Source organism: Penicillium vulpinum, assembly GCF_028829585.1.
Source record: "Penicillium vulpinum strain IBT 29486 chromosome Unknown utg000001l_segment0_segment0, whole genome shotgun sequence".
In the NCBI taxonomy this organism is placed as follows: Eukaryota; Fungi; Ascomycota; class Eurotiomycetes; order Eurotiales; family Aspergillaceae; genus Penicillium; species Penicillium vulpinum.
Window position 1 is genome coordinate 6043986 of NW_026643241.1, and position 13287 is coordinate 6057272.

The 13287-nt window shown below is 43.3% G+C and overlaps 1 protein-coding gene across 1 annotated transcript; it reads right to left on the bottom strand.

The window, feature by feature from the left end:
- Positions 1-6120: 6120 nt before the first annotated feature.
- On the bottom strand, positions 6121-7293 carry N7479_002164 (putative C2H2 finger domain protein; the record flags this gene model as incomplete). Its single annotated transcript, XM_057249861.1, has 4 exons — positions 6121-6781; positions 6843-6922; positions 6996-7187; positions 7240-7293. The coding sequence occupies 4 exons, from the start codon at positions 7291-7293 to the stop codon at positions 6121-6123; spliced, it is 987 nt and encodes a 328-aa protein (XP_057114293.1).
- Between the last annotated feature and the right edge of the window lie 5994 nt (positions 7294-13287).

Here is a 13287-nt window from a genome sequence, read left to right on the forward strand (position 1 = left end):
GGTCAAGCCACAGCCCCCACCCATTTCCCGTTCCCGAATAGTCCAGGAAATCCTCCGGTCGGCGTCTGACGGCGTCTGGAAATCCAAGACTTGGCACTTGCCAGGATGTCTATTCCTAGATAGGCACATGGTACAACATACAACACCGTGCCATACATAGACACGGCATCTTTATCCAGACCGGATGATGTGGTACAAAAGGCTTATAAACGCAGCCGTTACCAGCGTCGTACACCCGTGAGACCCTCGATATCAGCGAATGTCCCTGAGTATACTGTAAGTTATACACATGTCTAGATATAGATATGGATACACTTCCCCAGGATATACTAGTAGCTACTAGTAGGGAGAATAGGCCATTCACAGGAGCCGCAAGTGTCTTTTCGTTTAAAGTTTCCTAATGCGGTTTAGCGGATTATCCACAGTGCCTAGGGCATCTTTTTTAGAACAACAGCGAGAAAGTCTTATAAATAATACTGTAATGCTGGGATATAGCATTCGTATTATTATTGGGATACCTGATGATTTGCATTTGGACTTGACTCATACCGAGGTAGAAATTGAAATGGCTATGTGTTCCCAGTGTACGGAGGATGTTTGTATAACATTTCCAATTCAACATGTACGATGTAGGTACTACTCCGGTACCATTTTGTGACACAAAGAAACAAAAAGAACGGTACAAAACCGAACAAAGGCCATACCGATCTAACTGTAACATAGACTCTATGTGGAGTTCAACAACACAGGTCAACTCCGAGGTGGAGGGAAAGCAAGCAGCTCTCTCTCTCGCTCTCGACCCTTTTGGATGACACGCATCTTGGCTGTAATGCAAGTGGAATGAATCAAGAACCAGAAATAGTTAATAATGTGTAAGTTGATGTAATAGAATCCCTATTTCTCCTGTATATGTTGTATCTCCACGACACACCTTCCGTCTAATATGCTGATGCACGATCTAGACCAGATATTCACAGTTTGGGAAGTGGGGGCGACTTATGTATAGCTTCTAATGGTCATATCAGGTCTTATAATGCGAGATTATATGATTTGATATATGTGGAGGTTAGAAACTCTGAATTCTGACCTTTCCAGGTTAGTACGATGTATAAAGAGTTGGAAGGTCTCCATAAATCTCCATATAAATTCCGATCTGCCATGTGGGAAAGGCGAGAACAATTCAAGGTTTAAGACTTTCCCCACTGCTCGCCAATAGCCGAGCGGTAATTTCCAGTTCCCAAGGTTCTCTGTTTTTCTGTTTCTGTTTCTGTTTTTCTGGGTTCTGGTTTAAAAAAAAAAAGAAAGTTTGAAACAAAGTTTAGGATCGGCCTGAGCCGCAACACTCACGATTTTGTCTAAATTCGAGCTAGAACCACCTGGGTAGGTTACTTCTCTCTTGAATATGTCGATCGCTCGTATCCTAGTTGCCATTAGAGGCCATTCCCATCTTTTCAAGTCTCCATACATTGTACTCTCTAACAGGGTATGTACTCGGAAATCATTTCGCTGCGAAATCATTGGATGTACTCTCCCTCTACCCCCCTTCCACAAAGCTTGTTTCTTATGTTTCTCTCCGGGAAGATCGAGCTAACCTCAACGGAATTGGTCGAAGCGTTGTGGTTGAGGGCTATTACAACATACATATAATGAAAAAGATTATTGATCCACTTCTTTTTAAGGTTGACTCCATTGTACTCCGTACTTCTCTTTTTCTTTACCATTTCTGATCTAGACGGTGCAGGTCTTATTGATGGGCCACATAGAACCAGAATCTAGCTAGGTAAGAGGTGAAGTTTCCAAGAAATTGTCTTTGTTGGGTTACAAGTGTGGATTCATGCCAAGCATTTATTTTTTCTTCCTTTCTGCTTGGGCAACGTAGCTATACATATCTATCATAGAATATATACAATATGTACATATATACATATGTTTGTATAGATCTTAAATTTTGCCTTTTAAATGAAGGTTGAATATATCAGATACCATCCATGGATAAGATACACGAAACCATGGAACCAATACACAATCTCTCCAGGTACCGGGATCCCAGTGGACCTTCGGGAACGGTCCATAGCGCCCTCCGCGATGGTCATACAAATGTATTATTACAGTACAATACCTCCTAGTACTCCATACATACCTATAGCCCCGGTGCTCCCGAAAGGCCCAAGCTCCTGAAACTCTCGATATTTTATTTCTATATATATTATTACCTTGGAAGATCATTTGATAGGTCTAGAACTTACCCTTCCAATTCGTATAGTAATAGTGACAGGGATGTTTTCGAATTGCATACCCTTTTGGGAACCCTCCATGGCTTGTAATTAGTCCTAGTTAGTTAGATTCAAGTTCACCTTCTCCACCCCGCGTTAACACCGGCAAACTATACAACGGCGTCTACCTTCATAGAAAATAATGTACATAATGCCTTGTCTTCAATACAACATCGCCATCCGATATGTCGTCATCTTTTCTGTCCATTTTAGAAGGCTCCGTCCAGTAATCGTATATTAGGCAAAGCCACATCGCCATATACTGTACACCGTATAGGGGACATCCATGACAGATTCTCCATACATTTTCATCTATTCTACTTCGAACTCCGTAGTATATTATCTCGCGCACTATTTACACGGGAAAGTCTTCTGTGGGTCCAGTAATCCTCCAAATTCCCCTTAGATCGCCCGTTGGAAATATCCCCACACCGACTCTTGAGGCCCACTGTAGGGATTTCACCAGGGGCAACTTATGTAGTATTCTGTACTATATATATATAGATGTATACGGAGTACGCAGTATATATTGCAATATTAGAATAACCTGGAAACTTATAAATGAGGATTCAACCGATCAATCCACAAGCGGAAATAACTACGTTGTACGCGTAGCTCCTCGAAGCCTCGAAGCCTTGTGGTCTTTTTGTTTTTTGTTTTTTTTGCCTTAATCCTATTTCTCTCTCTGCTCCGGTATTGCACTCGTTGCAACACGGAAATGAACTCAAATTATGGCAAGTTTTGAAAATACCTGCATGTAGCTTCGATGTCTCGTATCCCTGATGTTCATCTAGTGTGTTTTATTGGCATATCTCCCCCTGGACCTCCATAGGGCCAAGAACGCCGATGCGACTAGGAAGGGCTTAGCTTGGGGGCCGGAAATACTATCAGTCTTGGTCGCTGAAATCCAAAGCCTGATTCCCCGATCGTAAATCACCTGATTGTTTTCCTGGCAATGTCTCGTCGAGTATGCGTGTCTTTCGCGATCTTAATTACTAGTATACTCCTTATCTGTCCATGCATATACGCGGAGATTTGAAAGATCTGTTCCAATCAGCGGCCCCAGGAGCAATTTGTTATTTTGGTTTCATTTCCATCCCGACGCCTCCTGATATATTACTACCCAGAAGCAAGAGGCTGGATCCTAGTCTTTCCAGGGAAGAATCTATAATTCGAGATGCATGGAAGGAGCCCCATTATGCCAATCCTGAAACTCTCTGTGGAGTACTCCGTACAGAAGTGAAGGCTGCGCAAGACTAATTAGCCACAGTCGTTTCATTCAAGACAATCGCCCATAGTCTGTATTCTCCAGAGAAAACCATTATCTATGGAGTACAACATACTATATTGCATGGCGGCTCGAAAGTTGGGCCTCGTCGCAAGCGCCACTTTTGATTTGTCGGATCGGAGGGAAATAGTATAAGTGATTAGGACCAGTCTAGTTGAAATCTCCGAAAATCGGAAATCGAAATGGGCAAGAGATGAAGCGAGATGAGTAGAGACTCGAAACACCCTCATCCCTCTACGATTGGAGGCGCTATCCACCCTGTTTTCAAGGCTAACGCATAAGGCCCAGTTGGCAACGCAGTTTGTGTCTTGCATGTGGGGAGATCAAGACCCTAAAGTTATGTATGAGACTTTTGTGTCCACTTACATTGCGCGCAGGTACTGTGATATTGGGATCCCACTTAGCTGGGGAAAGGACTGCACCGACAGGCCGGTTCTTCCGAGATGTGTGTCCAGTTATCCTCTGGTGTGAAAATAAATTGATGATCCTTCTGGAGGCGGGATCTACCGGCCCTTTCATATTCCATCCGCATTCACCGGGTTCCAACTCTCCACTCTTGACGGGTTTGGCAATCCCCCCCCCTGTATGGATCTGCGTCAAAACTTAGCGGTGTCACTCGGCTGGTCTTGGCCACAATCCGGAGACTCCGCGTTAAATATTTTAGATCAGGAAAAAAAAAAAAAAAAAACTCCCCACGAAATCAAATTGGCCGAAAACAAAAAAGCAAAAGATATCAGTCACATATCACATTATGTTTTTCAAGTCGGAAATTGTATCCGCTTGAATGTTGTAGGTCAATAGCCTTAACCTCCTCAAAGAGAAACCGGTTATGGGCTGCAGATGTTAGTCAAATAGAAGTCGATAACTATAGGGAGTACGGAGTACTCCGTAGTAAAGCCAGTAATGGCAGATGGCGTTCTAATTTTCTTTTTTTTTTTTTTTTCTCCCTTTCATTTGATTTGAGCTTGTAGATTGAATTAAAACTACTTGTTCCTCCAGGAGTAGTTTCCCCTCCCCTCAATTCTTACTGGCTAGGTCGTATATTTCATGCTAATGCTAACGAATCTCAAGTACCTTGTACCTTTAAGGAGCCCGTATACACAATCAAATAAACCTACACAAGTCCCCAGAAGGCGCAGTGGGTGTCTCACAAAGTTCTCGAGAGGCGGCAGACCCTTGATAAAAAGAGGAAAATTTCGGTTTGCCACAAGGCCCTTCCAGGGCCATGTACACTAAGTACTCCGTAACCCCCACGGAGATACGTGACTAAGGGGGTTTGATTTGCTACTAGTGGCAATATGTTTTAGCCAGAGTGCAACATTCCTGCTACCATAAATCAACGGTTACTCAATATGCAGAATATGAACCTAGTCCGTATTTAGTGAGCTAACCTGGTAGAGATCCGTACTGGGATAATCTACTAGGATTTATCTAGTTACTATGTACTCCGTAGTGGGAAAAACAAATTGCTGTTGCATCGGGAAGTCGGGAAGAAAAGGCGAAAGAAGCCTTGGCCTTGAATTTATATTCTAATATTATTGCGATTTAGGGATTGTTAGATTCGCCGAATAATGCTTACTTGAAATGGTAAATAGTTATATAAATATATGTGTAGTTAATAATTGTGCCATATGGCTTTCTAAAGTGTCAGCATTCGAAGCCAAAAAAAAAATAGATTAATATAACCTTACTCCGTACTCCGTTCCTAGGTAGCATTCTAGAAAGGTTACCGAGAACGAGCAAAAAAAAAAAAATTTCGAGTCTTTGTTAGGCAGGGTTGCTCTCCTGGAATTTCTCTTGGGTCCTTGGCTCTCAGATTTCCCGCCTCCTATAAACCCGAGAAAGAAAAAGAAAAAGAAAAATATTGGGGGGGAAAAAAAGCCACGAGTCATGCATGCCATGCAATTTTCGGATCGTATGCCAATCTCGGCATGGTATGACATTCTATGCGAAGTGATAATGCCCAGACGGTGTGAGATAATACGGGAATAGGCTGAGAAGAGACGGGTAAGTAAATATACGTAGAGAGGGATTTTGCTCAAAGGCTAGGTTTTCGATGGAGCCAATGAGATACTCCTGGGAAACACTAGTCGCGGGAAAGGAAATGGCTGGTGCTGATATTCGTATCATGGGCACTATCGGGATCATGTCCATTCGCTTGGTAAAGAGATTCTTCGGGATCATATGGGTGAAAATAGACGACCAATCCACGCAGAGACAGGGAATATAATAGAGAAATTAAAAAAAGAGAGAGAAAAAGACAAACAAGTGAAACAAGAAAAAAAAAAACACATCCCATATTCAGGTATCAAGACAAGATCTCCAAGGAAAAACACCTTCGCCTCCGTTTAAAATGACAATATATAGAAGGAATAACATAATATCGCAAGGGGGAATAATAAAAGCGCCCAGAAACCTAGAATTCAAGCATAGATAGGAATGAATATAGAACCACAGGAAACAAAAATGCGAATTTCTGATTTGGAAATCAACAAGGGAAAAATGTCGTAACGGGCATCAAACACGCATCGGGTCCACAGTTCTAGGTGTAATCTCCTCTTAGCCTACTCCCAGAAAACCCCAGTCAGTCCCCTCCGCTTGATTCAAGAGCCGGGAGCCTGGGGGTTTGTACGCATAGTTTGGGTTGTATGAAACCATCATTGGCTGCTCGGGTGGCAGTTGATGGCCTTGAAAAGAAGGGTGTGGATATTGATCTGGAATGTAGTTGGTGCGTGGGCTTGTGTCGTAACGCTGTTGCATCATTTGTAAGTATTGTTGGTGCTGCTGCTGCTGTTGTTGTTGCTGCTGTTGCTGTTGCTGCTGCTGCTGTTGTTGTTGTTGTTGCTGGTGCTGCTGATGCTGCTGTTGCGGATGTTGGTGTGCATGTGCATGGTGCTGCGGGTGTGGCTGTTGGGCGTGTGGCATGATTACTGGAGAGGTTCCAGGTACATTCTGGGACACGATCGGAGGGGCAGCTTCGTGAACCGGTACGGAGCCCATCGGAACACTCTGGGGCGAGTAAAACTCATGACTAGGTGTCGCCGATTGCGAGTAATAAGGTTGCTGGGCGAGCATGTACTGCTCACTCGGAACCGAAACTGATACGGGTGTTTGGTGGTAAGAATGCTCGGAGGTTGCATCCTCAGAGGATGGTCGGGTCAAGCTCCCTGGAGGGTGGGAGCGGTGTTGGTGTTTGGTAAGAGTGGTCTTGCGACAAAAACTGCAATTTCAAGAAGACAATTAGATAGTGCTTCCGCCATTTTTACCCCCAAAGTACTTACCTCCGTTCGCATGTAGGCTCGTGGCATATATACGGCCGCTTACCAGTGTGGATTCGGCGATGGCGGGCCAGACTCGATGACTATGAGAGATAATTAGTAAATGCGCAACCATTCTAAACTCCTACCCCCCCCCCCAAAAAAAAGAGTCCTTACGTCTGAGAATGCCTTCTGACAGCCTTCATGGTCACAAACATGGGGTTTTTCGCCAGTGTGAGTCCTCGAGTGTACGGTCAAAGCGCTGCGTTGAATAAAGCTCTTGTTGCAGTCCTTTACAGTGCAATGGTATGGCCGTTCATTGGTGTGAATGCGATAATGGCGACAGAGATCGGACTTGCGATTGAAAGACTACAAATATCATGTTAGGATGAAAACGAGTAGAAAGAGTTGAAGCATTCACCTTTCCGCAATGCTCCCATGAGCAGTTAAAGTCGCGCCCGCTACCTGGAGCCATGGTGCAAAGATCTGAAATCTTAACGGAAGATGCGTGGACTTGAAGGAAAGCTAGGAAATAGACAAAGGGGGGGGAAGAGGGGAAATGTAAGCGCATATGCGATCGCAGACAGCCTTAGAATTTTTTAAAAAAAAAAGTAGATCCTGGTCAGGCTGGATAGGTAGCCAGGATGTTGCGAATGCAGAGCATAATATAAGAGGGGAGGAAATGATACGATAAAGATCCAAAGATAAAGAAGAGGGGGAGCCTCATTAAAAAGAGTATTTTAATGAGATTTAATAGCTTTGGTGAAGGGGGAAAAATAACGGCGCGGATGGGACCGTAGAAGAGAGCATATTTATTATTTATATTTTTAGTTTATATATTATTTGATATATAGATTTTTATTTTTATTTTATTTTTATGTGTGTGTGTATGTGTGTGTGTATATATATATGAATATTTTTTTATACAATATACATATTATAATAATTATAATTATTATTATTTCGCGAAGGTACCAGGTACCAGGCTCATTTTGTACATATATTCTAGGATATATACTAACACACCTATCAGAGAGCTTCTAAAGAAATATCACTGCCTACCTGCTAACTTCTCATTTCTTTCCTTGATTCCCTTAATTCCCTTAATTCCCTTATTTCCTTCATTTCCCTGTCTCTTTTGCATTTCCCAAATGTAGAAATCCCTCAATAATTCCCAGAAACAGTGTACCACATCGGAAAACGGTCTAATATCTGGGTAATTTATTTTAGTATACTAACACTGTTAAGTCCTAGTAAACTCTTAGTAACTGTTAGTAACCCCAGTGAAAATCAACGAAATTGCGATAGCCCATTGAAAAATAGAAAGAAAAAAAAACACCCCACATTACCAGCTTGTTTACCAAAATGCTCCACCTGGGCCCGACAAGAACATGCTAGACTGGACTGGGCATGGAATGGTACCGGTATAGAATACACTTGTATGTGACCCGTATGCTAAATAAACTTCTGTCTCTCCCCCTTGAATAACATACTACTTAGTATTTATATACTAGTAGATAGCATTCACTTCTTGTTTACTATTAAGTCTACTAAGTTGACATTATGGTATACTGTACATCTATTGGGTTTCAGGGTCTCTAGAAGGAAATGTCTTGCCAAGTACAGGAGCTTTGGGAGATAGGCTTGTGTTAAGAATGATATCATACTCCGTACATTGTAGTACCATTTCCCGCAGAAAAGCCATTTGGGGGGGGGGGGGGGGGGGGGGGGGGCTTCGGAAATTCGGCCATTCAAAGACTCTGAAATAACAACATACACTATTAAGCCAAGCCACCTTAGCCGCGACCGAACTACTCCGATCTGATTCTTTTTTTTTTAAAATGGGAGGAGGTCACTACAACACAATGCTAAGAACGATACTTCTTCCGGGAAGTAAACGGATGAAGAAACTTGATAACTAATTTCTACTAATTTCCTAGAGAGGGGTCTAGATTTTCTCCTAATACTCCGTGTCTCCGCAAATAAGGAAAAGTAAAAAAAAAAAAACAAAAAGGAAAAAAGTGAAAAAAAGAAAAAGAGAAGAAACATAACATATAGTTGGTATACCTGGAGGAAAAAAATCCTAAACATTAAGGAAATGAACATTAACTGCAAGGGATGATTTATGACGCGGCATCTGCAATTATGTATAACTCGGAGAGTCTTCTATCCCGGGAAGATTCACGGGAACGGCTTGTCCACCCCGAACAGCCCCAAGGCTTCGGCTCCCCATTTCCTTAAGGTTGGGGCTGTTCCCGTCTCTCCACTTCTCTTTTAATTGTATACCTCTACGGAGTATTAATTGTCAACTTTCTCAAATAATATCACAATTCGTGGACAGAATAAAACATGTGGCCTAACAAGGGGGGATTATTTACTCTCTTCACCGTACTCCGTACTCCGTATAGCCTACATCAATCATTATAATTGCTTTTTATTGTAGGGTCGATCACTTGGCTTCCTTCAACTTCCACAAAGTTTGTAGAGAAACAAATGGATGTTACTTGACTTACTATCCACATATCTTGGCTAACTACGGAGTAGTTGGTTAACTATAAAACCCCGATGACAAACCAAGATGCCTTAAAAAAATATCTAACGGATAGTCGCCTCATCAGGTGCGCCGGGTAGCCTCGGTTAGTCCAGGGATGTCTGGATTGTCAGTCGATAGGCTCATCGGAGGTGTCGCAAGAAGCTTCGATCTTCGCGTAACAAAGTACACGGTGAGGATCACAGGTAGAATATACCAGAGCCCGTTAGATCTCTCCTTACTCCGTATCTTGTAGAAGATATGTTGAAACATAAATAGAAGCTGGGGCGTCATGGTGTTAATTGCTCCTGAACGTGGCAACCCACTCGCGGTCGTCTTAACAGCGGCGATCTTCTGATCCTACAACCTTATTACGCCGAAATGACAGACGCCTTGTGGCATTCCTTTTCCCCCTCACTTTTTTTTTTGTGATCGACAAGCTCTGTTTATAGTACAACCTATGTTGTATGCTGTATGGAGTACGGTACTCCGTAGAGCTTGGCCTAATCTTGTACGGAGTACCGCAGGTCTGTTGACCGCAGATTACCTGATAGGTGGGAGGTAGATCTCGTTTAGACCAATAACTCTGCGCTCATGTTATATCCGGATCTTGATGATGCAATGTACAAGATAAAAGCATGTGCGGGTTTGAGGATCCATACAGATTCCCTATTAGAGGTTACGGATGCAGCTCGTCTCAGCCATTGAGGTAATCGAACATAACTTCGGACGGGAATAAACCAAGAAAGGCTACTGTATACATAGTGTACAACTTGCACAGCCCAACATTTCCTCCTGAACGGTCCAGACTTGCAGACGCGCTCGTGTTGACACTATGAAACTTTGAAAAGAAACTTAGTCACAATATGTCTCCGACGATCAGCCCCTAAGAAATAAACTGCGACTATCCTTGAGCTCGGCCATCGGTTCCTTAGATGTACGCTAGATAAAACGGTAATCGGCGGAGTTATAATACATGCGTAGGCCGATCAGGTAGGTACGACACAGTACATAATAATGCATGTATCCATGCATATTTACATTTTACAATGCGAAAGCAGAACGCAGAAAGAGAAAAATGAAAAGCCGGTGTGCTGAAAAGAAATGAGGCGTCAGTCAAATATACCCAAGAGCCTGGTCTACGGATTCTTTGTTTTTGTCTTCGGACTAATTCCATTTATGGAATGGCCGGATAGGGATGGAATCGTTTTGGGGGCCATATCATATTCGATATGGAAAGGACCACCGTTTTTTTTTTTCGAATAAGTAAAATGCAAGAGAAACGGAGTCGGAAGCTGTTCAAGAGGTGTTTCGTAGCTGCATGAGCATCACGCAAGGACAATGGCTTTCAGGAAGGTTAGAGTTCAAGGAGATAGTCCGTTTTCTCGGTCTTTTCTTTCCTTTTCCCCCTCCTCCTCTCCTTTTCTTCCCTCGGTTGTTTGATATAATTTAAGAAGCTCTAACTACCCCGCATTTTGTTTCATCTTGGCGATTCAGAGATGATATGACACTGTTGGTGAGCTCTCTGATTTGACCCATGCAAGGCGTGGCCCCTCTTGGGCTTGTGGCTAAGCCACTAACGGTGTTGGTATTTGTAGGTAATTGATTGTATACGAGGGAAAGGTTATTAATGTACCATACAATGGATGAAAATGAAACGGCATTTACAACAGTGTATAATAAGCAGATTGGAAATATACCTCACCTCCATGGATGATCGCCTATACCATGTGAAGTGCCGATGGTGAGGTATGTTGTACATAAAAATAAAACCACTGGGATAAATTTACCAACAGAAGCTCCTAAACGAGAGCTCCTTCTCCAAATATCCCGAAAAGCCACAAAATTAATCTCCGACGCGCGCATGACGACGCACTAATGGGAGAAGCTCGTCTACTAATCCCCCACTTTAGAATCAAGGAAGCTAAGAAGCTAGGTGGGTTCTCTGTTTCGACAATCTGGCTATTGACTCCGCGAGCTTTCCCACCAAGGAGAGGCTGTATTAATGTGGTCATGTTTTCCCTAAATAGATTATATGCGTATTATTATAGTTCTGAGGAATAACTGATGATCTATATGATAACCTTCTATCGGCGCCGCCCCCAGTAGAACCAGCAGGCCGGAAATAAATTCCTCGGATTTATTTTCTTTGTGCTCGTCGGGTTCATTCTCCACCATATTACATCCTCTCGCTCTCGTTGCGCGAATGTCGGTGACACTCGGGGTTTGTTCTCCTATCTGCGTCAAATGGGTAACCTAACCAGGATCTTTCGGGCTAATGGTGAACAGCCACCAACCAACCCCTTGCAGGCATGTTGTCTCTAGTTTCCAAATTCAAAATTCACCAATTGTCGGTTTCTGAAGACCAACAGCGCGAGTGAGATAGATGCAAAGAACGTGATCAAATCATCAAAACTTACCGCAAGCCCCTATCACAGCTGACAGCAAAGTTAAGGATTTGGTACGCCTCCTTACTAGAAATCCCGGGGGTCTCTTACCGTAAAAGACACCATCTCCGAGCTCCTATCTAGTAGCACAAATGTATAAAAATATAGAAGAGAGATATCGGGGAAAATGACGTGTTAGAGTTATTTCCGTTCCCCGCAAAAGAAAAAGCGAAGTACAAAATTCCCGCACCATTTACCCGATTATTGTGCAAGGGGGCGCCGCTGATAATCGCAAGACGGGGGGAACATTGGCTCCTCTATTCTGTGCAATCACCGTCTCAGGTTACTTTCAAAAAAGCCCGGTGGAGTCAAGAGCATAACGAGAACCCGAGGGCTGAGGGATAGCGGCTGGTTGGCTTGGCTTCTTTTCGAGACCTGCATCACCCCCTTGCTAGTCATCTGATGTTATTGCTCAATCGAGTGCATGACGTTTTCCGGGGGAATGGCTTCTTGGATTTCTATGTAGGGCCGTCGGCCGTCGGGTACGCATGCACGCCTTGCTGCAACTAACGTGGTAGTATGGAGCACATGCAATAGCGTGGCCTTATATCCTCCTTGGAGTGTGGATGTGCACTTGGTTTGAGATATAGTGCTGTGGCTGCATTTGGGCTATGTAGGGGAGAATGGCATAAACCGGACGAAGGGCATACTACTACTCCGTACTCCCTACTCTGTATCAATATGGATTATGGAGGTTTGCTTTATCAGACTTGATTTGTATACCCTAAATTCGCAGATATACACCGTCGGAGTAAAATTGAGCACGCCCCTCTGGAGCCAGACTTGGAGGGCTGCCCCCTGTATATTACGTAATCAAACTGGCGACCTCGGGAAATCGTTTGGCCAGGGCCTGACCTCAGTTCGGATGGGTCAGTCGGGCACTGTCGGGACGAATTTGTATTATATAAGCTTAAGGACTTCGGGGGGTTTTGATACGCGCACCATCGATTTTACTACCGCACCATTTTACATAAGCAAATTCTTAGATAATCAGGAAATTACGCCCGGGCGGGTACGACCGGATGAAAAGTCATGTGATTACCAACCTCATCTATCAATTTGTTGGGCTGACTATAAAATACCAGATACAAATTATTTATATAGTACTATTCGACTATATGTTCCGGAGTAAGTGATCATATCAATCCACAAACAGCATGATTTAGCCCTATAAACTAGCCCAATCGGGTAGTGTACAGGTTCTTTTACTCCCTCAATAGGCCTAAAGTTCCATGTAAGTATCGATTATCTGATCTTATCAGATCAAATCAGTCGATTTTATTGGATAAAATCACTCTATTCTGGTTTAGTAAGCCTGTTCCAGTATAATTGCACCCAATTCTACCAGCAAGCATACCCCAGCAGTAGAAACGGGTAGAAAACTACCCAATTGGGAAGGTAAGCAGCCCAAAGAGGAAGCAGAAGGCGCTAAGCAGGTGTTCTAGGTGGGAGGAGACTGGGTATATGTTTAGGAGATACCCGATACGGAAGT